The sequence below is a fragment of the Solanum tuberosum genome, unplaced genomic scaffold, assembly GCF_000226075.1.
Source record: "Solanum tuberosum cultivar DM 1-3 516 R44 unplaced genomic scaffold, SolTub_3.0 scf00319, whole genome shotgun sequence".
Lineage (NCBI taxonomy): Eukaryota > Viridiplantae > Streptophyta > Magnoliopsida > Solanales > Solanaceae > Solanum > Solanum tuberosum.
In genome coordinates this window covers 447427-470515 of record NW_006239243.1, presented here as the reverse complement: position 1 = coordinate 470515, position 23089 = coordinate 447427, and the positions used below count along the sequence as shown (strand labels likewise).

Below are 23089 nucleotides of genomic sequence, written 5' to 3'. Positions count from 1 at the left end.
TTTAGTTGTCCCTATTTAGTTGTCCATTTTGACAAATCAAGAAAGGACAACAATTTTTTTCCTATTATACCCTTATTTAAAGTGAAAAGTTGTCATAAATAAAGTAAATAAACTTATGAACTTCTCAGCATTGATTAGTTATCTTGAGTGAATTTATTTTGGAATTGTAAATTGTACTATAAAGGTAAAATTGTAACTTCACTATGTTAATCATTATTACCTTAATCTGTGTGTCATTTCTAAAGTGGACAACTAAATAGGGACGGAGGGAGTATTTCGTTCTTATCTCTCCCATTTTTTTAGTAAATGTTTGGTCTAGAATCCTTCTTCCCTCCTATATTAGAAAAAATATTATGTTCAAAATTTATCCTACAATTGATCCTTAAATAAAATCTATAAATTAGTTTATTCTTTTAAATTGTAATCAATTCATAAAATTAATTGTAGGAGACAAGACATTCAAAACTAAGTTGACTATTCACAACAAATTTTTTCAAGTCATGTTTTGACCATGTCATGTTTATCCCATTACTATTTCCGTTTCATATTATTTGGTTCATATTTAGTTTGACACAATTTTTCTTTAAAATATATTTTATTAAATTATTCTTGTTATTTGCTATATTCTCTTCATTGCTTCCTTCTTTTTATATCTAATTTTTTTGCATTAGAGCTGAGGGTTTTTCGGAAACAGTTTCTCTACCTCCATGAAATAGTTGGAAGGTCTGCATACATTCTACTTCCCTAGACACCACCACTTTTCACTGAGTATGTTTTTATTATTATAGTATTTTACTCAATTGTAAAATTTTAGAAATCTAAATACAATTATTATTTTATATAATTATTTAATATTAAACAAAAACTTTCTTGATTTTAAATAAATAATCAGTAAAATGAACTACTTATTTTTTATATAAAGATCAAATAATATAAAATGGAGGGAGGAGTATTTGGAATCTTCAACCTTGTTACAGCCTTTTAATTTCTTCTTTTATATTTATTGGTCTTTTTGTATTTTTATAGAAGCTTCTTTTGGTCAATTTCACCAATATAAGTAACCAATAAAAGTCAACAACAACAATAATATATACATTCTAATTTCATAAATAAATTTAAAATATATAATTGTTATAATTTACTCTCTTTTTTTTCATATTGTATACCATTGTTTACGAAATAGTATGAGTCTAAATATTACATGACACATCATTAATTTATTATTAATATAATAATATGAATTATAAGAACGTTATGTAGAAATTTTTTGCTAAGAATTCTCAAAGTTATAATTATTCTAGTCAATAACGTTAACTAAACTCTTATACAAAGTCAAATTTTTACTATTTTGAATTTTCTCGTTTATTTGACCTAATTATTTCTTCTAGTTAAAAATTCAAGTACGTTAGAATTTCAATCCCCTTTATTTTTTTTAAAAAAAACAATAATGAAGAAAAAATGGAAGAAGAATAGTATACCTAATGGTGGAGGTATATTTTTCGATTCTATCAAAGACTTTATCTTATAAAAATATTGGGCCAAGAGAACCAATAAATAGTTAATTAATAAAGCTAAAATATTTTTTTAAATGTCAAGACAATGATTAACAAAATGATAGAACTTAAATTTTATATTTGTTATTTTCAAATTTTTATGTGTAAAATAAAAACCTAGTATATAAAATTAAAAAAAAATATATAAAAGACTACGAGGTCAATTGATCGACAATGGTACTCATTCAAAGGGATATATGGTTGTGGATAATCTTAATTACTTTTTCTTTTTAATAATATTCGTCCACTATTGACTTTGTATACTTCAAATAGAAGTGTAATTTCACTATATTACCTTTTAAATATAATAAATACAATGTCTTGAAAAATATAATAGAGAAAATGACATAATTAATGATAAGGATAAATTAGGAACTAAGTATAAAATTATACATTAATTTCGTAAAGTAAACAAATATTGTTAGACATTCTAAAATAGTACAATGAACAACTATTGAACAGAAGAAAAAAAAATTGCAAAGAATTTATTGATTTATAGGTTCATTAAATTAAAGGGTCCCATGATGAATTTTTCAACCTTAGTGTGCTGTTCTTTTTTTCTTCAATTATCATTTATCAAGAAGACTATTCTCAACTAAAATACTCCCACCTTTTCCTATTTTATATGTCACCACTTACCTAAAGAAATGATGTAATTTTACCATTTTATTCTTATTTAATGTTTTTTAAAATTAATTTTATAATAAATGATGAGTACATTTTTAAGATTAATTAACTATTCTATCGAGGGTATAATAGACAAAATATGATAATTTATGCATAAATTTTATAAAATGACATGTATTATGGTTCAGTTATTTATAGAAAGGGTTGACGTATAAAATGAGACGGAGGAAGTAATGTGATTGGACAGGAAAAATAGGATGTTCTTTTGAGGTGACTCAACTATCCCAATGAATGAACATTTATTACATAATTTAATAAGTATATTTTTGTGTGAGAACTCAAAAGTATTTTCGAAGAGAGCAATATTTATTTGATTACTTAAATTAAAAAATATTTTTACCAATATTAAATTCATAATTTGTGTTTGATAAGAGTTCAATAAAACACCCATAAAAAAATCATCTCAACTTATGAAGACATCTTCTACTACTACACAAAAAATTTAAACCTTTTTCATAATTTTTTTTTTAATTTTATAATCTTAGCAAAGTATTTAACTTTCTAATATAAATGTATTTTTTTATAAATAAAATTAGAAGTTTCATTTCTCAAAAGCTTGATTAGGCAGACTATAAGTCTAGAAAATAACTTTGTACTTACGTGACACATTATTCTACATGTTCATAATTATTATTATAAGAAGATATTTATCACTCAGATGGAAAGACATGTTTTTTTTAATCTTATTATTGATTACGACACAAGTAATATGAACATATTGTATACCGTTATAGTTATTTAATTTATATATATAATAAAATTTCTTGATTATAAAAAATATTCAACTTGTCATTTTTTTTTATCCCTATCACACGGTACATTATTGCCTTTTACTATTGTCAACATCGAAAATTATTTTGCGGAATGTGCGTTTCTAGAATATGATGATTATCAATTCTATAACATTAAATAAAATAACATAGGCTAGATTATACTTTTTTCACTCTCTATAATTTAGAACTAGAAATTTGAGTGGATACAAAATAGTACTCTACCCACTATATATTAATCTTATTATATGATATGCTTTTTGCGTGAATGAATCATTAAATTTATTAGGTGCAATTTAGTGGATTCATCTTATTAGCATTACTATTAAGACTTGAGAGCAATTCAATTAAAATAATTTCTAGTTTGGCATGATTGGTTGACTTTCTTAACAATATTAAATGATGAGATTTTTTATTAATTTGATCAGATTACATAATATTTTCTTGTTTTAATTTGTTTGTTTTACTTTATTTTTTAATTTGTTTATTTTTTAAAAATTATTTCCCCCTTTTTGGCAACTCTTTAATTCTATTTTTTCATCTAATATGTTTAAGATCATAAGATTATAGAAATTTTAGTAGATTTTACGTATATTTAATTTAAGACCAGAAGATTCAATAATATTCTTTAAACACTATATCAAGTTAAAATCAGATAAATAAAATGTAGTTAGTAGTATTTAAGATTAAACTTCTTCTCTCTTCTTTCACCACCAATTTTTCTCTAAAATAAAAATAATATACCTAGTAAATTCTCATAAATAGAATCTAAAAATAATAAAATATATATAGATCTTATCTCTGCACGATAAAATTCCCCCCTAATGTAGATTTCTTGAAGTTCAAACAAATTCTAGATTCAAGGAGATGTAGCATTTGTAATGGGCCTACTTTTGAATAGCTGAATGAGTCTAATGGGCTAAGCTAGGTGAAGACTGGGCGTATTACCCAATTATACTGAAAAAGGGGAAAATTTCTCAAATAGTCATTATTATAAATTTAATTAGGCTCTTTAGCTATAGTTTATCTATTTATGGACCGTAGTTATAGTTTACTTATTTGTATAAGGCAAAATGGTCTGGTGGACCCTTATACTTGCATCAGTTTGTATTGTGAACCCTTCTACTTATCTATTGGTCAATTGAACCCTTATACTCAGTAAAACATAATATATCAAACCCTCTGACCATTGACCAGCCTCATGTGGCATTAAAATGATTGAGTTGGCACAAAAGCGTGGCTACACGCGTTAAAAGGGCAAGTGAAGATCACACTTACATTAAAAAATATTAAAATTATACAATAATTGATTTTATAAAAGAAAAATAAAATAAAAATAATTTTCTTCTTCTCCTACTCCACCACACTTCTTTTCCAGCCATTATCCTCTTTTCCAATCAACCCCTCACCCCAACCACGCTCCAATCTCCATTTTCCTTCTTCATACCATGTTGTCATTGTCTTCAGCAGATCCATCCCCCTTTTTTTTAAAAAAATTCGATTCCAATAGAAATTTCAATTTTCTCTTTGACATAAAAGACTAACACAGAAAGAAAAAAGGAAAGGAAACAAAGAAAGATGACATTGTAGATCTTATAGTTTCAATCAAGAATTTTCAGCGACACACTAGAATTTTCAGCGATCCATTTTGGATTTCTTCTCAGTCCCCGGTTTCTTCCCCACAAATCGACGTCAAACTTTACGTTCTAATCGATCTTCAATTTGTCTAATTCATTTTCTCCTCTATGTATTGCTTGTGATTCCAGCCACTATTACTATTGATTTCTTGGGCATTATGTTGTTGTCAGTTGTATATTTTCAAGATTCAAGATTTGTTTTTAAGATTTTCATTTTCAATGTCCCTTTTCTTTTATACGAAGACAAATTTAAATGGAAGAAAAAATAAGGATGGAGGTGATGATAATGGTGGTTGTGGGTGGTGGAGGTAAGTTGAATGGAAGGTGGAGGAAGGTGAGAGAAATATGAATTTTATTTGAAAGAATTATTTAACCTTCTATTTAGTATATTAATTAATAATTTTAAAAAAGTTAAAAAAGATAATTATGACATGGTATTAATTTATGTGACATGAATTTGACATGTCATCTATTCAATGGAGAGTGAGATACACACATGGTAGGAGGGGCTTAAAAATCATTTTTTGATTGAGTTTAAGGGTTTAGTTGGTAAAAGATTAAGTAGAAGGATCCACAATACAAACACATACAAGTATAGGGGTCCACCAAACCCTTTTGCCATTTGTATAATTCACGGGTACATTTGTATAATTCGCGCGCATTTGCATAATTGAGTTATTTTCGTCCGTAAAACTCTGAATAATGAATTTATACAAATACAAACATCTGAACTTTAAACAATTATACAAATTATATTAGGGAAAATGCATAAGTACCCCCACCCCCAGCCTATACCCAAAATCCCTGAGACACACCTATGACCTAACCTTTACTAAGGTCCTATTACCCCCCCCCCTCGAACTTATTTTATATATAATTTTCTACTCTTTTTCGGCCTACGTGGTACTATCCTTGAAAAAATTGTCAACATGCACTGGGCCCACAAGATAGTGCCACGTAGGCCGAAAAGGGATAGAAAATTATATATAAAATAAGTTCGGGGGGTAATAGGACCTTAGTGAGGGGGGGGGGGGGGGGGGGGGTAATAGGACCTTAGTAAAGGTTAGGTGTGTCTCAGGGATTTTGCGCATAGGTTGGGGGTACTTATGCATTTTCCCATTATATTAAACAAATTACATTATACAAAAGCTATACAAATTTCGAAAACTACATGTTTATTCAAAAAAAGTTACATACAAAAAATATTGTTTGTATCTGGTGATAAAACTAAAAAATCAAAAGAAATCACCGTCATAAACAAATACAACCCGTCACATACAAATACAAATCAAACGAAAAAAATATTAATGACGAATTATACAAACTTGAAGTGCAAGCCATGTAATTAACGCTAAATGTTAGTAGCAAATTGTAAATTAGCTAAACTATAGATATGTTAACTAATTAACTAGTATATATTTGTTTATATTCACGGAATTTTCTATATTCAAAAACTTTTGAGGAAATGACAACTAAATAGGAACGGATAAAGCTAATTTGTACAAAATAAATAGTTTATTTCTTTTTTCATCAACATTTATAGGGTATTTTTACGAAAATTCTACTAATTTAGAAGTTAATTACTTAGATTCATATATGTATCTTGCCTATAAATACGTTTAGATATTTATATTTCGGATATATAAACTCAAAATTAGATATATTATGTTACACAGTATTAAATTCTTGAAAGAGGTTTAAGCTTAGCCGCCCGCTAATGGAGTTGTCGAAGCACAGAGCAACAGCATCAATGGCGGTCGATTCAGTTCCAGTTCTTCCTCCTGAGTTAATATCCGAAATACTCACAAGGCTACCTGTGAAAACCTTGCTGAAAATGAGGTGTGTTTCAAAATCTATGCTTTCTCTAATCTCTAATCCCCAATTCATCAAAACCCATCTCAAATTTTCAATCAATAATCAGCAATTTACTTACCATAAGCTTCTTTTTCGAAATTTCGACGATGAAAATAGCTTGAGTTACTACACTTTCTCATTATTTCCAATACCCATTTGTGTAAAACCTCAACGTATCCCTACTGAGCTTGATTTCTCTTGTGAAGATTTATTTGGTGATAGATATCGAATTTTGGGTTCCTGTGATGGATTGATTTGTATTTCTCGTGATATTTTAGATCTGTTTCTATGGAATCCCACTACTAGAAAGTTGAAGAAATTGCCCTCTTCTGGAATTAATGTGAGTTGTGAACATGATGTTGATTTTTCTTATGGATTTGGTTGTTGTACTGATACTGATCAGTGTCGAATTGATTACAGAATCGTAGAAATTGTGCGAAAAGAACATAGTTGTATTAATCGTTATTATGTTAGTGTTTATAGTCTAAGAAGTGATTCTTGGAAAAGAATCGAAGAGTATCCGAGCATTGTGTTTAGGGATCATTCTGGTAAGTTTGTGAATGGGAAACTTCATTGGAGTGCAGAGGATCGTGTGAGTGATAATAAATCGACATTTTTTATTTCTTCCTTTGATCTGGTAAATGAAACATTTGGAAATGTAGCATTGCCTGGTCCAGAAGGTGAGTTTTTTGATCGCGAAGTAGGGTGTTCAGGAGGTAAATTGTGTTTGTTTTGTTACTTTGAGAACAAGACTGATGTGTGGGTAATGAAGGAGTATGATGTTGTAGAGTCGTGGACCAAGATAGCTTCGATCCCTACAAAAGATTACGAGGCTTGGCCAATTTTCATCTCCCGAGATGATGAAATTTTAGTGCATGAATCTAGAAGTTTAGTGTGGTTTAATTCAAGAGATAACACTTTCACGCGTCCTGAGGTTAGGATACGTTGTGATGCTGCAAACAATCTTGGTTTATACAATGAAAGTCTTGTTTCTCCATTTTTTTTGGAGGAACCTATCGATCAATGAGTGAAAAAGGATGAAGACTGTGCTATGGTCTTCGAGCTCTCGTGCATAATGAAGAACTTGCAAGAAGAGGTGAACAAACTTGAAGCATGACACGTTGTGATGCTGCAAACAATCTTGGTTTATACAATGAAAGTCTTGTTTCTCCATACTTTTTGGAGGAACCTATTGATCAATGAGTGAAAAAGGATGGAGATTGTGCTATGGTCTTCGAGGTCTCGTGCATAATGAAGAACTTGCAAGAAGAGGTGAACAAACTTGAAGCATGACACTTTGTGATTCTGCAAACAATCTTGGTTTATACAATGGAAGTTGTTTCTCCATACTTTTTGGAGGAACCTATCGATCAATGAGTGAAAAAGGATGGAGATTGTGCTATGGTCTTCGAGGTCTCGTGCATAATGAAGAACTTGCAAGAAGAGGTGAACAAACTTGAAGCAATTTGTGATTCTGCAAACAATCTTGGTTTATACAATAGAAGTCTTGTTTCTCCATACTTTTTGGAGGAACCTATCGATCAATGAGTGAAAAAAGGATGGAGATTGTGCTATGGTCTTCGAGGTCTCGTGCATAATGAAGAACTTGCAAGAAAAGGTGAACAAACTTGAACTTTGAAGCATGACGTAGTCAACATAAAGTTTTGGTTAGAGGTGGAAAACTAGTATTTCTTGTTCTAAATTTTTCTATCTAAACGATGTCAATGGTACTTGCTTTGATCGAAGATCTTCTCCAGGTAATTTCTTTTTTGTTGCTTTTGTATCACAAAACTTGTCATGGTGGGAAAAAAACTCGAAAGGCTTGATCATGTTAAGAATTTACTATGAATCGAATTCTCTCTTTATGCAATTATGTATTAAGAATCTCTCCATATATACCCATTGAGCTTGATATTCCTTGTAAAGACTCATTTGCTGACTATAAAGTTGTGGATGTTCGGAGTGTGAAGTGTTTGTTTTGTATCCCTCGTGATCTTAAATATCTATTTCTATGGAGTCCGTCAAGAAGAAAGTTGAAATTTTTCCCTTTTTTAGGAAGAAATGTGTGTTATAGCTCGTATATGGCTTATGGTTTTGGTTAAAACTAGTATCAAGATGATTACGAAATTGTACAAGTTGTGGAAAATCCACATTGTGAGTATGTTTATGTAGTTTATGTAGCATTGAATCAGTTTGTAGAAATCTTCGATTTTCAGTTCCTATTGATATAAGTTTCATTGGGATATACTCATCGAGGTACATGTTACATCTCCAAACAACTCGTTTATGATATTGAGGATTCATACAGCTGAGTCTAACTAGCTTGGAGTTCAACAATGTTCTTTTTCTTGTTGATCCTTAAATCAGTCTATTAAGAGTCTTTGATTCACTTAATAATTACTGCAAATATTTAAAAAAGTTACTTTCGAATTAATTAGACAAATATAAATTGCAATCAAATATACTTTCTTGAAAAAATAATTTTAAAATAAGTCGATTTTAAAAGTTTAGCTAAAGTAATCTTTCGTGACTGTGTCTTCAGGTCCGGTAGTTGAGCTGGATTTTTACACGATATGACTGCCTTTTCAAATAATATTACCATAAGTTATATATATTACCACAAATTTTAGGATTCTTTAATATTTAATTTATATTTTATGACTCCTTATTTATTCATTCTTCTAATTTTCATTTATAGTATATTTTAGACTCTTTAAATTTTAATAATTTGAAAGACTTTATTTTCTAGGACTATCTATTGGCTATTGCATGTCTCGTTATCTAGTGGCGTGGCAAAATACCATTGTTTTCTCTATGTAATGTAACTTTAAACGAAAACATGCTTTAGACTCTACTTAACAGTTGTCCGTTGATCGACTCTTTCATCCTTGAGTATTATAACGGGTTGGAAAAGATTGAGCTGTTGAATCTTCAAAAAAATCAAGTCAGTTTCACTGAGGATGCGTAAGAACCAGCGTGTTAAAACTGAAGCACCAACTCTTGAATATTTGTTTTTTCTCGGGCAGGTTCACAGAATAGTTGCGGAAAGCTTCAACATATCGTTTTTCATCAAATAAATGTAGAGAGTTTTATTTCTTTTAGTCCGATTTGAATATGTACTGTTTTTGCAGTCATACTTTTAAAGTAATATAGATTAGATAATATGTTGTCAGACAACATTATAATATAATGTACAATATACTATTGAATACATTATAATACGTTAAATATTTTAAAGTTGTATATCCCTATTAATTGGGGATTAGCCAACGCGAGTAAATGATACAAACGGTTTTAAAGTTGTATATCCCTATTTATTATGCTTCAAAAAGGGAAGGGACATATTTTTTAATGGTAAAATCTAAAGAACTTTTTCTATTAATTTTTTTTTTCTGCCCCTATAAACGAGGGAAATTTTTCGATTTAGTGGAACATCATGACGGTTCCTAATTTGAGTGGGTTAAGGATTCTTTAATATTTTAGTATATAAATTTTGGCAAACAGAATTAAGCAAATAATGTTCCATAGCTGTAGTTATATCTTGTTTTTATTTTAAATTTATAAAAAAAATTATTTTTTAAAATAATGACTATATTTGCGGTAACAAAATACAGCTGTCAATTACTATTGATGCAACAAAATCAGTTTTTAAAAAAAATATATATCACATGATATATTCATGCTAAGTGTATTTCCTTACAATTTCTTACCAAACGATGAACTCTTCAAGCTATAAAATTTTCTTTAGGACTCCTTAGTAACCTTTTTGTACCTCTCCAAACGCTAATCTAGAAATTTTTATGGCTGACGTATTGCTTGAATGTCTCATTCAAAAAAATACTCTGTGTTCTTAGTTTTAAAGAAGCAACCAAGATGACTATTCTCTCAAAAACATGGTTGTAAGCTTGGTTGACTCTTTCCGACTTGAAATTCACAAAGGATTATTTCAAACTCAGGCGTAGGAATATTGTTGATAATATCACGGAGAGATATCGGGACGGAAAAATCCCTATACAAAAGTTTGAATTAACAAGCAAGGTTTATTCTAGTGAAATTCTTCATCTGATTTATAAGTGGCTTGACATTGCACTTCAAAATGACGTAAAAGATCTCCGCGTCATCGGAGGTTCTGGATTAAAATTACCTATTTTCAAAATCTTGGCAGCAAAATCACTAAGAAAATTGGTTCTCATTGATTGTAGTCTGGAATTTTTTTCGTTTACGAAATGCAATTCTTTGAGAAAACTTTCTCTAACTAGGATCAATTTAGACGAAAACATTCTTCAGACTCAACTTAATAGTTGTCCTTTGTTTGTCACTTTCATACTAGAGCGTTGTTCGGGGTTGAAAAAGATTGAGTTGTTGAATCAACAAAAAATATTAAGTTGGTTTCCATTAAGACAAAGGGCAAACCAAAACACCTTGTTAAAATCCAAATATCGACTCTTGAACACTTTTCTTATTATGGTTTACGAAAAGAAGAATTGGATGTTATTGAATTTCAGAATCTAAAATCTTTAGATATATCATATGTGAAATGTTTTCATGTTTTATCGGACCGTTTGATGTGTATGAAATTAAAAGTAGCAAAAGTATACAAATATGATGGGAAAAATCAGGGTTTGCATCCTATCGAATTCGAACGAGAAAACCTCTCGATATTTGCCTTTCGAGGATGGGAGACATTTTTATTTTTATTAGATTGGTGATGCAGTTTATTTTATTACAGAATTATAAAATTCATCAATTTGTACGTACTTTAAATGGACACTGTTTTCTTGTAGTTTATGTGAATTTATTTTATGATTACCTACCCACGATAATTTTGATTTAATAACACATTTAGTTAGTTATAATGTCTTAAATATCAAAATATATTAATAAATTGACATACTTCCAAGCTAATCAAAGGACACGTTATTTCTAATATAATAAGGAGTTATTTTAAAATAACAAATTTAATTGATTTTAAAGTCTTAATAATAGGATAATAATTAAATAATAATGAGTAGAAAACCTTTTCCTATTTTTTTGGACTCTTTTGACGGTTTTTTGCCCTTATTTGGTCCTATATTTTTGGACGTTTTTTAAAACTCTTTTTTTGCTTATTATTTTGATTGTTTTTTTTTGGATCAAGTCAGTTGAAAAAAGATTCATTTAACCATAGATAGTCTTTTCCATTTAATTTTTTATTATGCTTATTATAGTTAACATTTATATAATTAAAATAATGAAATTATAATTGAAGAAAAATGGTGAAAAAACGATTTTGTCTGAAGTGAAGTATTTTAATGCAGAGTAAAAAGTTCGAACAACATTATCAACAACCTTACACTTTTAATATAGTATATATATATATAATATATCTTACTAATATATTTTAGGAGTCCTTAGACATTTGAGTTTGTAGCCTCTCTAATTTCTTTGAAACTCTCGATGTTTGTATGCCCAAACCCTAATCTTCTTTCTTTTTTCTTGATTTGTAACCTATAAATAAATTAATTAGGGATTTCTTCATATAAAAAAATTGTATTGTAGAAATTTCTATGGCTGACATATTGCCGGAATGTCTCATTCAAAAAATACTCTGTTGTCTTAATTTTAAAGAAGCAACCAAGATGACCATTCTCTCCAAAACATGGTTGCAAGCATGGTTGACTCTTCCTGACTTGAAATTCACAATGTATTATCTCAATCGCAATACGAATATAGTGGACAATATCATGGAGAGATATAGGGACGGAAAAATCCCTATACAAAAGTTTGAATTATCATATTTTGTTCATTATACTAGTGATTTTTTCCATCTTATTGATAAATGGCTTGATATCGTATTTCAGAATGGTGTAGAAAATCTCATCTTTAGAGTTCATGTTAGTAGATCATACCGCTGGTCTATTTTTAAAATCATGGCAGCAAAATCGTTAAGAGAATTGGTTCTGAGTAATTGTGATCTAATGTATGATTCGTTATCTAGTGGTGTGGCGGGAACTTGTTCTTCTTTGAGAAAGCTTTCTCTATCTTATATAATTTTAAACGATAACATACTTCAAACTCTACTTAATAGTTGTCCCTTGATTGTCACTTTCACCCTACAGTATTGTTCGGGGTTAGAAAAGATTGAGTTGCCGAATCTTCAAAAGATCAAGTCAGTATCAATGAAGATGAATAAGAACCAGCGTGTTAAAATTGAAGCACCAACTCTTGAACATTTGTTTTTCTCCGGTTTTGAGGATGAGTATCCTATGTTGGATATTATTGATCGATGCTCCAAATTTGGTATCACTTGAGTATATAGGAAATCAAATTCCAAAGACTTTTGTAGATACTGATTTGCAATGGAGTTGTCATCCTACAAGATTCATCCTTAGCTCAACTATTACAACGATTAAATGTTTCATGGATCGCTTAATGTATATGAAGAGTTCGAGTCATTCTACTTCGAATGGAAACTATGTTTTACATAGTCAACTAAAAGAAGTAAAAGCCTACAAATTTGATCATGAAAACCATGGGTGGCATCATGTACAACTTGAAAATGGAAATCTACTGTTCCTTAGAAAGTGGGAGAGATTTTCTTTTTTATTAGAATATTGGTGATGCAATCTGTTTACATCATGTAAGTTAGATAACTATAATTCGTAGTATTACTCTTGTAGTTTCTTGTCCTTTGAGTTTGGTTATTATGTGTTGGTCTTTTAGTTGGATTATTGTTTTATCTTGTTATGACTACTGTTCAATATGATTTGTCAGGTTGTCTATAGTATTTTGTCATGACTTTTTCATTTTCGTTATTTCTTTCTCTTTAATGCTTTGTATTATTTTTCCTTGAGCCGAGGATGTATGAAAAACAACTTCTCTACCTCGATAGAGGTAAGGTCTGCATACATTTTTTCTGTGTTTCTAGGGGATGTTTCCACACCACACATCAATTAACAAGGATAAATGTAAAATTTTCAAAAAGGTCATTGTTTTCCTATCAGGTAAGAAAAAATATATCTAATATAATCGAATAGTAATATTCGAATGACAACAAAAATAGAAAGGAAGAACTCTCTAAACATGTATCTAAAGACACTTTAATATTTAAAATATATATTTTGGTTGTTTCCTAGTTTAATGATGCTATATAAATAAACACGAGCTAACACAATTTAATCCTAATTCAACTTGGTTTTGTTTAGATTTGCAACCTATAAATAAATTAATTAGGTTTTTCTTCTATTTGGCATAAATTATATGGCTGACATATTGCCGGAATGTCTCATTCACAAAATACTTTGTTTTCTTAGTTTTAAAGAAGCAACCAAGATGACAATTCTCTCGAAAAATCCCTCTACAAAAGTTTGAATTATCACACTATGTTTATTCTAGTAATGTTTTCAATTTTATTGATAAATGGCTTGACATCGCACTTCAGAATGGTGTAAAAGATCTCATCCTTAGAGTTCATGTTAGTAGATCATACCGCTGGTCTATTTTTAAAATCATAGCAACAAAATCATTAAGAGAATTGGTTCTGAGTTATTGTGATCTAATGTATGATTCGTTATCTAGTGGTGTGGCGGCAAAATGCCCTTCTTTGAGAAAGCTTTCTCTATCTCATGTAATTTTAAACGATAACATGCTTCAAACATTACTTAATAGTTGTCCTTTGATTGTCACTTTCAACTTAGAGTATTGTTCGGTGTTGAAAAAGATTGAGTTGCTGAATCTTCAAAAGATTAAGTCAGTTTCAATGAGGATGTGTAGGTACCAGCGTGTAAAAATTGAAGCACCAACTCTTGAACATTTGTTTCTCTCCGGTTTTGAGGATGAATATCCTATGTTGGATATTATTGATGCTCCAAATTTGGTATCACTTGAGTATTTAGGAAATCAAATTCCTAAGACTTTTGTAGAAGCTAATTTTCAATGGAGTTGTCATCCTACGAGATTCATCCTTGGCTCAAATACTACAAGGATTAAACGTTTCTTGGATTGTTTATTGTATATGAAGAATTCGAGTCATTCTACTTCTTGTGGAAACAAGGATTTGCATAGTATGCAATTAAAAGAAGTAAAAGCCTACAAATTTGATCACGAAAACCAGAGGTGGCATCATGTACAACTCGAAAGTGGAAATCTGTTATCCCTTAGAAAGTTGGAGAGATTTTGTTTTATATTAGATTGGTGATGCAATCAGTAGTATTACTCGTGTAGTTTCTTGTCCTTTGAGTTTGATTATTATCTGTTTGGTTGTTGGTTTTTTACTTGGATTATTGTTTTGTCTTTGTTATGACGGTTGGTTGTTGATTTTTTACTTTGATTTTGTTATGACTACTGTTCAGTATGATTTGTTAGATTGTCTTTATAATATTTTGCCATGACTTCAATTTCGTTATTTCTTTCTCTTTAATGCTTTTGCACCATTTTCCTTGAGTCCAGAGTATATGTTAAACAACTTATCTACCTCGAATTCATATATATAATAATTGTATATTAATAAAAGCTAACTCATAGAATACATAACAATTCATTAGGCTTAAAATTAGGGACAAGGTGGTAAATATGACAAACAAAACAGTTTTATAAGTGTATATTCCTATTAATTAGGCTAAAAAAGGAAAATATTTTATACCGATACTCCAAAAAAAAATTAAGAGAATTAATTATTAAGTGCTGAATATCTAGAACAAGAAAATTGGTTAGAGAAATTGCATTATTTAGTGGAGTAGGAGTTATATTTTTTAAAATATTTTTTTATTCTTTAACTTTAGTTTATAACTTATATACATTATTTAGTTGAGTAGGAGTTATATTTATATGTTTATTTTTTAATAAATAGTGTTCTTAAAGAAGCAGCCAAGATGAGCATTCTCTCGAAAACGTGGTTGCAAGCATGGTTGACTCTTCCCGACTTGAAATTCACCTTTGATTAGCGCAAAGGTAATATTAAAATTGTTGACAATATCATGGAGAGATATAGGGACGAAAAAATCCCTATAGAAAAGTTTGAATTATCAAAGTCTTTTTTTAATAGTGAAATTGGCCGTCTAATTGATAAGTGGCTTCACATTACACTTTAGAAAGATCTCATCTTTAAAGCTTATAGCTTTCCATTGTACCCCATTCCTATTTTCAAAATCTTAGCAGCAAAATCGTTAAGAGAATTGGTTCTGAATGAGTGTGATCTAATGCATTATGTCTCATTATCTAGTGGTGTAACGAATTGCAAGTCTTTGAGAAATCTTTCTCTAAATGAGGTCAATTTAGACAAAAACATGCTTCAGACTCTACGTTATCGTCCAAATCCTGTCTATCACCATTACTTATAAGCAAATCCTAGCGACCCGTCATGGGTTGATCAATGTAAAACACCACCATCGCCTAATTGTTAAAATATTCTCAGTTAATAATCAATAATCAATCTTGGAGAACGATGAACAACATATAATAACATCATGAAGGTTCCTAACTTCATCCTTAACCCGAGTGCTCACATGTTAGAGCAGGGTACGAAATTCAATGCAGATATCAAACGCCCAACAATATAAAACACTTCTTTTACTACAATGACTTAAACAGAAACAGAAAAATAATTGAACTTCTAATACAGAGTATCATCATTAGAAGAAATTAAACCCTCTGCATATGTTCGATCAATGAAAAGCAAAACTTGAGGCTCATCATCTCCAAATTCTTCAAACTTTCGTTTCGATTCAGTTATTCTGTTAGCAAATTCTTTCAACTCCTCTGTTTTCAAATAATAAATCACCACACGTCCATTGTTATCGCTCCTGTAAAACTTAAAACCTCTGTTATAACCATTACGCTTTCTAATCAACACAGTACCAGGCTCTTCAATTTTTAACATTTTTTCCCACGAATAGCTCGTGGACATATTCATAGTAGAAACTTCCAGATAGTCTGGCTTATACCAAGATGCAGCATAATAAGGTACCAACGAAAATTTAGCAAAATAATTCCGTTCTCCTATAGAAAAATATGTTGTAGAGGTAGTATCTTCGATCACACGGGAGATTGATGCTGATTCACTGAGGTTCTCCGGGTTCCAGAAAACGATTCTGTCAGGCATTGGTACAGCTAGAAGAAAAGCTGCATTGATGTTAGAATTGATAAATTTTATGCTCAATCGAGCAGTCTCGTTCCTTTTTGAAGGCGTTTAAGATTTGATTCAGGTAATAATGCTGCTCGATGAATTGATGATCTTCAATTAGAGAATGCCATGATTCGTTAACTGATTTGAACCTTACAAGTGATTTCTTTGGAAGATTTAGGAGTATATTAATGGTGAGATCAGTAGGGAAGTTATTGGAATCCGCCATTGATGAATTTTGGAGAGTGTTTGGAAGGTTTAGGGGTTTAATATAACCGACTTGTTATGTAGTTTGGCTTTGGTAGGAAAGAAATTAAATTCCTCTATGAAATAGTAATATTGTATTACTATTTGGGAAAAAGGATAATTATACTCTTGAATTATAGTAAATGATATGCAGATACCTTTCGTCATACTTTTGGGACATTGGTGTCCATGCCGTCCAAAAACTAGAGCATATATACCTTTTATACTAATGGGCATACACATGTTATAATCTTATCCACCGACCGACAATTATTAAATATTGAATCGATGGATAAGATTGTGCCACGTGTCCCTATTTATGATAGATCTAAAGATTTCAAACTCTGACATTCAACAACCTCCAACTCTTTCGATAAACCAGTATAAGACAAGTGTGAATTTCAAGTCTGACTATATTGTCAACAATTTTCATATTGCCCTATGCGATAATCAAATGTGAATTTCAAGTCGGGAAGAGTTGACCATGAGTGCAACCATGTTTTCGAGAGAATGCTCATCTTGGCTGCTTCTTTAACACTAAGTAAGCAAAGTATTTTTTGAATGAGATATTCCAGCAATAGATCCGTTGTTGAGGTTGCAAATTTCTTCCTCTGATTTTGAGTGAATTTAGTCTTCACTCTCCTCATCTATTCGTCGTTGTAGAATATATATACCCTCGTTATAAAAATGGTAAATACGTTATAAAAATGGTATATATAGTCTGCTACTAGCTAACAAATTTCCCGTAGAAATATATATAAATATATATATATATATTCTAGGTTATGGTTGTGGTTTCCCTAATATTCTAGGAATCCTATTTCTAATGGGTTTGATGAGAGGGAGTTGCTCGGATGGTAAGCACCCCTCACTTCCAACCCGAAGGTTGCGAGTTCGAGTCACCAAGAGAGAGCAAAAGGGGTGGGAGTTCCTAGGGAGGGTAAAAAAAAGAAAAAAATCCTAACGGGTTAGTGTAATTTCATCCTATATTTATTAGAATACTATTTATTTATTTATTTTAAAAACAAATAAATATAACTCCTATTCCACTAAATAATGCATTTCAGTAATTAGCTAAAATTAAAGAAAACAACCTTAAGTTCCTGCAATTTTTCTAACCAATTTTCTTGTTCTAAACATGAAGCATTTAGAACCAATTCTTTTAAATATAAAAAATTTGTTGAAATTTCACTTTTAGTTAATTAAGGAAAAATTAAATGACTTTATATAATAAAAATAATATTTAAAAAAGAATAAAAGACTTTTGTGTGATAAAGGTAAGTTAGATGGTCTGCGAGCTATTGCATAAAAGCAATGCTTTTACAATAACCGACTTGTTATGTAGTTTTGTTTTGGTAGGACAGAAATTAAATTCCACCATAACATAATTTAGTTTAAGAGTAAGTAGCGGAAAAGGAATACATTGTCCTTGTATTTTAACAAATGAGTTATATTCCAATTGAATTTGAAACCAAATTAACATAAATGATATTGATAATGTACAGGCTTTAATGCATTAACATAAATTATTTTTGGCATGAAATACATGGTGGTAGTTCTGTTTCCTTCAACCTTAGAAGCATATTAATCTACATTGAAACTGCTATTTTGAAAAAAAAATCAAAAAAATACAAGACTTGTATAATATATTACTTCAGAAATTCGCGAATTCTTACTGGTCTCTTGACTGCATTGGTGTAACCCTGTACAGAATGAACAAACAAAATGTCGAAATCAATTGACATTCACTTTCTTCACTATCCAAAAGCCAAGTTTATAGTACTAGTAGCATTGCTAAAGTAAGATGGTAGTAGTATGAGTTATACTCTATTTGAGCTCAAGAATGGTACCATGTTTTGAATATAGATTGATTAAAATACCTCGTTAAATTTGAACAACAATGGACGTGAATCCCTCTCCTCCAATTTTTGCTTGAGTTTAGCATGGTCGTTATCTTGAGGGGTTTTGTCACTTGGCTTCCTAAACCTGATAAACAGAAAATCATCATTGAGTAGATGCGTCTCAGCTGACTGTGATTTCCAAAACATCTCGTATTTCTTTCCAACCAAATAGTCCAGATGATGCAAAGACGTATGGTCCATAACATAATACAAACAGATATTGATCCTTTAAGCTTATTGGAAAGAAGAAAAGTGTGCATGTGAAGAGATCAGCCACAGTACATAAAATAGCAAAAGGTCTTAAGAACAGAATTTTATGAAACTTTCATGTGTAACCAAAAGCTAGATTTTTTGCTAACAGAATAACTGAATCGAAACGAAAGTTGGTATTTTGGCTTAGATTTTTTGCTTAAATAGGATCTTTCTACGTGGTGTTTATTGTTACCCACTCTTAAGTTTGTTAGTCTAACTACTTGGACTGATTTTGTTCTTTAAAACATGTGTGAAACAGAAACAACGAGAGGAAAAGGCCGACCTATCCTGCCTCAAATTTACCATAACATAATCAAACTAAAGTTGATAATGATTCAATAAGTTTTCACATGATTGATTCCAATAGAAGATAAGAGGAATGTAAGCCTAACAATACCTGTCAAAAAAGGAACGAGAATCGACAAACGGTTTCTTCTTTCTTTCAGGCAACCCCACTTTCCCGCTAGCTGTGGTACCTCCAGCAGATCTTTTATTCTGACTAGAAGCGCTAGGCAAGTCATATTGCTTTTGTCTAGAGGGATCTCTGAAATGTATTGTTTTATCTGACGACGCTGATGCTTTAGACATAGTACTGCTATTCTCACACCTCAAAACGTCCTGGCTTTCTGCACCTGTGGGTGGTGAGTGAAGGTTGCTACTTCCTTGCAAAATTTTTTGCCTTTCCGCCTAAAATAATGTTCGACATTTACATGAACAAATGACATAAAGAAGTTCCCATAATGCACCACAAAAGCAACATAATCTAGAAATAGAATCTCTGGAGACTCACAGGAATGCTAATTGGACAAGGAAGAATGTCACATGGAAACTAGATAGGCACACATGCACATACATGCAACAGAGGGAGAGAGAGAGAGACAGAGAGAGACATTAAAAAAAAAAGTTCGCTCGGCCGTTGGTACTGGTCACAAACCCCTAGTTCGGGTCGAGACCAAGCCATCCAACAACTATACTCTACACTGAGAATATCCAGCACAATAAACCACATGTAAATGTCGGTGTCCACCTACGTGTGTGTGTATTTTTTATTTTTTATTTTTTTAATGACAAGGGAACCCTTTGGGTGCGCACAGGGTAAAACCCCCGCTCCTATGCAATAGCTCGCAAACCACATAGGAGAGGTAACCCGCACTAGGCAAGCCCGGTGCGATGAGCTCGACCCAGAAGGCAAACCCCTTGCTTTCGCTGGCAAAGGATTTCGAACTTGGGACCTCCAACATGGAAGTCCCAAGCCCAAACCACTGGGCCACCCCGAAGGGTACGTGTGTGTGTGTATTGTCGAGACATAATAAAAACTAAGTAATTAAAAGTGCGCCTCTTTGACAGGTTAAGTTTTTTGATGAGATGGCTATACACTTCAACATGGTAGCAGGCAAAGTTTCTGGGTTCAAATCTCACCACCACCTAAAGACCAAAATACATATCCATGTGTTTTTGGCCCATGAAAAAGAATCAGGCCCACGCGTGAGGGCCGTGTTGAGACATAATATAAATCAAGTAATTAAAGATGTGCTCTGTCTAACAGCTTAAGTTTTTAGGTGGGATGGTCACACACTTCAATACACATATATATATGGAGGAACTACTTCCTAGTGATCCAACCGATGTTCACTGATGCGGGACTAGTTTGGGATCTATATACGTGTCAAAAGTGTATCAACCTAGTTTTGTTTTTCAGCTACATAGTGCATTAAAATTCACGAGCAGAGAGTTGAGAGTACTCTACTTACCTCATGTACCAAGAAAACTTTCACAGCCGATGCCAGAACAATATGACAGGAATCATAACCCTGTCGAAAAACACCAAATCAAAGAGAACAGATGAAATCTTGAGTTCATTTCAGTTTGATACGACGGTGGGATATACAGACTATTCAAATCTAGTTTCCTTCTATGATTGCAGTTGACCATGCTAACCTTGAAGTTTATAAATTCACCAATTGGGGGATCCAATGAAAGCATTGATGCATCTGAAGCACCATGATGCATAACCAGAGAAGGATCAGATTTTATGTTCTTGTATGTCGTGGCATAGGACACCATTGTATTTACTAACTGAGCCAGATCAGCTTTTTCTTTCTCTGAGAGTAAATGCAAAGCTACCTGCAAAAGGAATATATCAGTTCCAATTCTCACCAGTAGGTGAACCCAAGTTCTCACTGCAACATTCATAAACGATAACTAACTTGGGCTAGTTTCCATAATAACACCAGCCTAAGCATAAATAAATAAATTAAGCGGAAGAATGATAACCTAAAGAGGCAGTAACCACAAAATCATTGAGCGAAAAGTTTTCTTTCCCACTATGGTGAATATCATTTCAGAACTCAAATTCACCATGTTTATACACTTGCAACCTTTACAAATGATAAGTAGACAAAGCCTGGGTAAAATCCTTTTCCAAATATGCATAACTGGACAAAACCCTAGGAAACACAATATGATGGTCAAAACAAAAGTGCTTTATGTGTATTTAAATAGGAAAAGAAAACTCGAATGCAACTAAACCAACAGATACTTCAACAAGAATTACCGGTTTCAGTGTTGATGGGGACAGAATATGTAGGAATGGAGAAATCAAGTCTTCCACAAAGGATTTAGTTGACAGATGCCTAGAGATGGAAGGTGGTATCTTGTTCTTCCATGAGTGTAAGATTTCCTTCTTTTCTATTGACATTGTTCGATATCTGCAGTTTATGATGAGAAGAAACATCAGTCACCACTATTAATATTCAGGATGAGTATCCAGGGAAAGCTAGCAGTACCTTTGGAAAGACTTGGGCCATTCAATATTTGGTTTTCCTATTTGAGCTACAAGACCATGTATAGACATTGCAAGAGGAGACTGATAAACTGCAGAGAGAAAATAATAAAATAAGGCTTACAAAAATACTAAGTTTCAAGCAAGCAGATAGTAGTATTTCATTTACCTTGAAGGGAGAGATGTTGAGTGCGCATGGTGTATTGATGAAATATATCTGAGTAACCAAGAATATCTGAGCATTGGACCTTCAAGATAAGTAATTAGCATATATGAGATATTGCCAAACTAGATGCGGAAGATCAGATGAAATAAAAAGAACAAAGAAAAACAATTGTGGTAACTGGTACTCGATGCACTTACTGTCTTTTGCATCACAGGGTCCGTATAATGGAGGTGCAAAATGTTCTCATGGATCCCATCAAAAATTAAGTCATAGTCACCCCTAAAGAATCATCAAAGGTTTAACTAGATAATCCAGAACTTCAAACCAAGGTATTCCAATTTTTCACCTACCGATGAGATATTAGAGAGTGCAGTGTCTCAAAGTCATTGGACACACTGCTGAAGCAATTAAAGGATTTCTTTGTCTGCTTTACTTTCCTCTTTTGCAAAATCTTCAAATATCAAACAATAAGAAGAATAATACGGAGGGTCAAAAGATTGATCACAAAGGAAAAAAGAGAAATAATATAGTTAGACGGAAGTAAAACTTGAAGATTTAGGCAGTTATGCTTACTTCTTTCCAAATATCAAAAGCACTTCTTGTTGCATCCTTCCGTCCAACAACTTGAGAACTGAGCTCCAGCTAAGTTTAGAAAGAATGTATCTCTCATCAAACAGAAAATAGAAGGATGCGCAAAAGAAAAGCTTATATAACACATTTAACATTTAGAGTTTTAGACAGTGAAGTTCCTATTTTCAGTGAAGTTCACTTAAGTCAATTGCAAATTGAGTCATGATATAATGTTGACTGGTAATCTGCCTTGAAAGTATAACTTGTTTTCTACTTTGAATTTGATATTTTTCAGAGGTTGAAGCAAAAAAATTATGTTCTACAAAACAGTTCTTAAAGATGTCACAATGGCTCCATAGAAATTAATTTAGGGTGGTGATTAGAACCATGAACTAGTATCCCTAGAATTCACATGATAAGTGAAGGGTTGGATTAGTCAAAAGAACATACAGATTCAGATTTAGATAGTTAGCAGATGTTACATATTGTTCACATAAATTGAGTCAGGGTTGATAGAGGCAATTCTTTATCTGATAAGCAGTTTCAACCTCATCCTTGGGGGGGGGGGGGGA

General features: G+C 31.5%; 2 protein-coding genes across 2 annotated transcripts in view; one reads left to right on the top strand and one right to left on the bottom strand.

Annotated features, from left to right (window-relative positions):
• The first annotated feature begins 6320 nt into the window (after positions 1-6320).
• LOC107063206 (F-box/kelch-repeat protein At3g23880-like) lies at positions 6321-8470 on the top strand. Its single transcript, XM_015314784.1, has one exon. It carries the CDS (start codon positions 6365-6367, stop codon positions 7526-7528), a length of 1164 nt encoding a protein of 387 aa, XP_015170270.1. The 5' UTR covers positions 6321-6364; the 3' UTR covers positions 7529-8470.
• A 9858-nt stretch (positions 8471-18328) lies between these two features.
• Positions 18329-23089, bottom strand: part of LOC102583470 (chromosome transmission fidelity protein 18 homolog) — a 16005-nt gene continuing 11244 nt past the window's right edge. The window contains exons 13-23 of the mRNA XM_006360283.2: positions 22521-22589; positions 22298-22398; positions 22145-22226; positions 21951-22029; positions 21786-21873; positions 21554-21707; positions 20938-21123; positions 20751-20810; positions 19397-19686; positions 18727-18832; positions 18329-18549 (exon numbers count right to left, since the gene is read on the bottom strand). Coding sequence (XP_006360345.1) covers positions 18496-18549; positions 18727-18832; positions 19397-19686; positions 20751-20810; positions 20938-21123; positions 21554-21707; positions 21786-21873; positions 21951-22029; positions 22145-22226; positions 22298-22398; positions 22521-22589 — 1269 coding nt within the window. The 3' untranslated portion in view covers positions 18329-18495. The remainder of the gene's footprint in view (positions 18550-18726; positions 18833-19396; positions 19687-20750; positions 20811-20937; positions 21124-21553; positions 21708-21785; positions 21874-21950; positions 22030-22144; positions 22227-22297; positions 22399-22520; positions 22590-23089) is intronic.

Coding starts and splice junctions, on each gene's coding strand:
- LOC107063206 (XM_015314784.1), top strand. CDS start 6,365: ATGGAGTTGTCGAAGCACAGAGCAACAGCATCAATGGCGGTCGATTCA.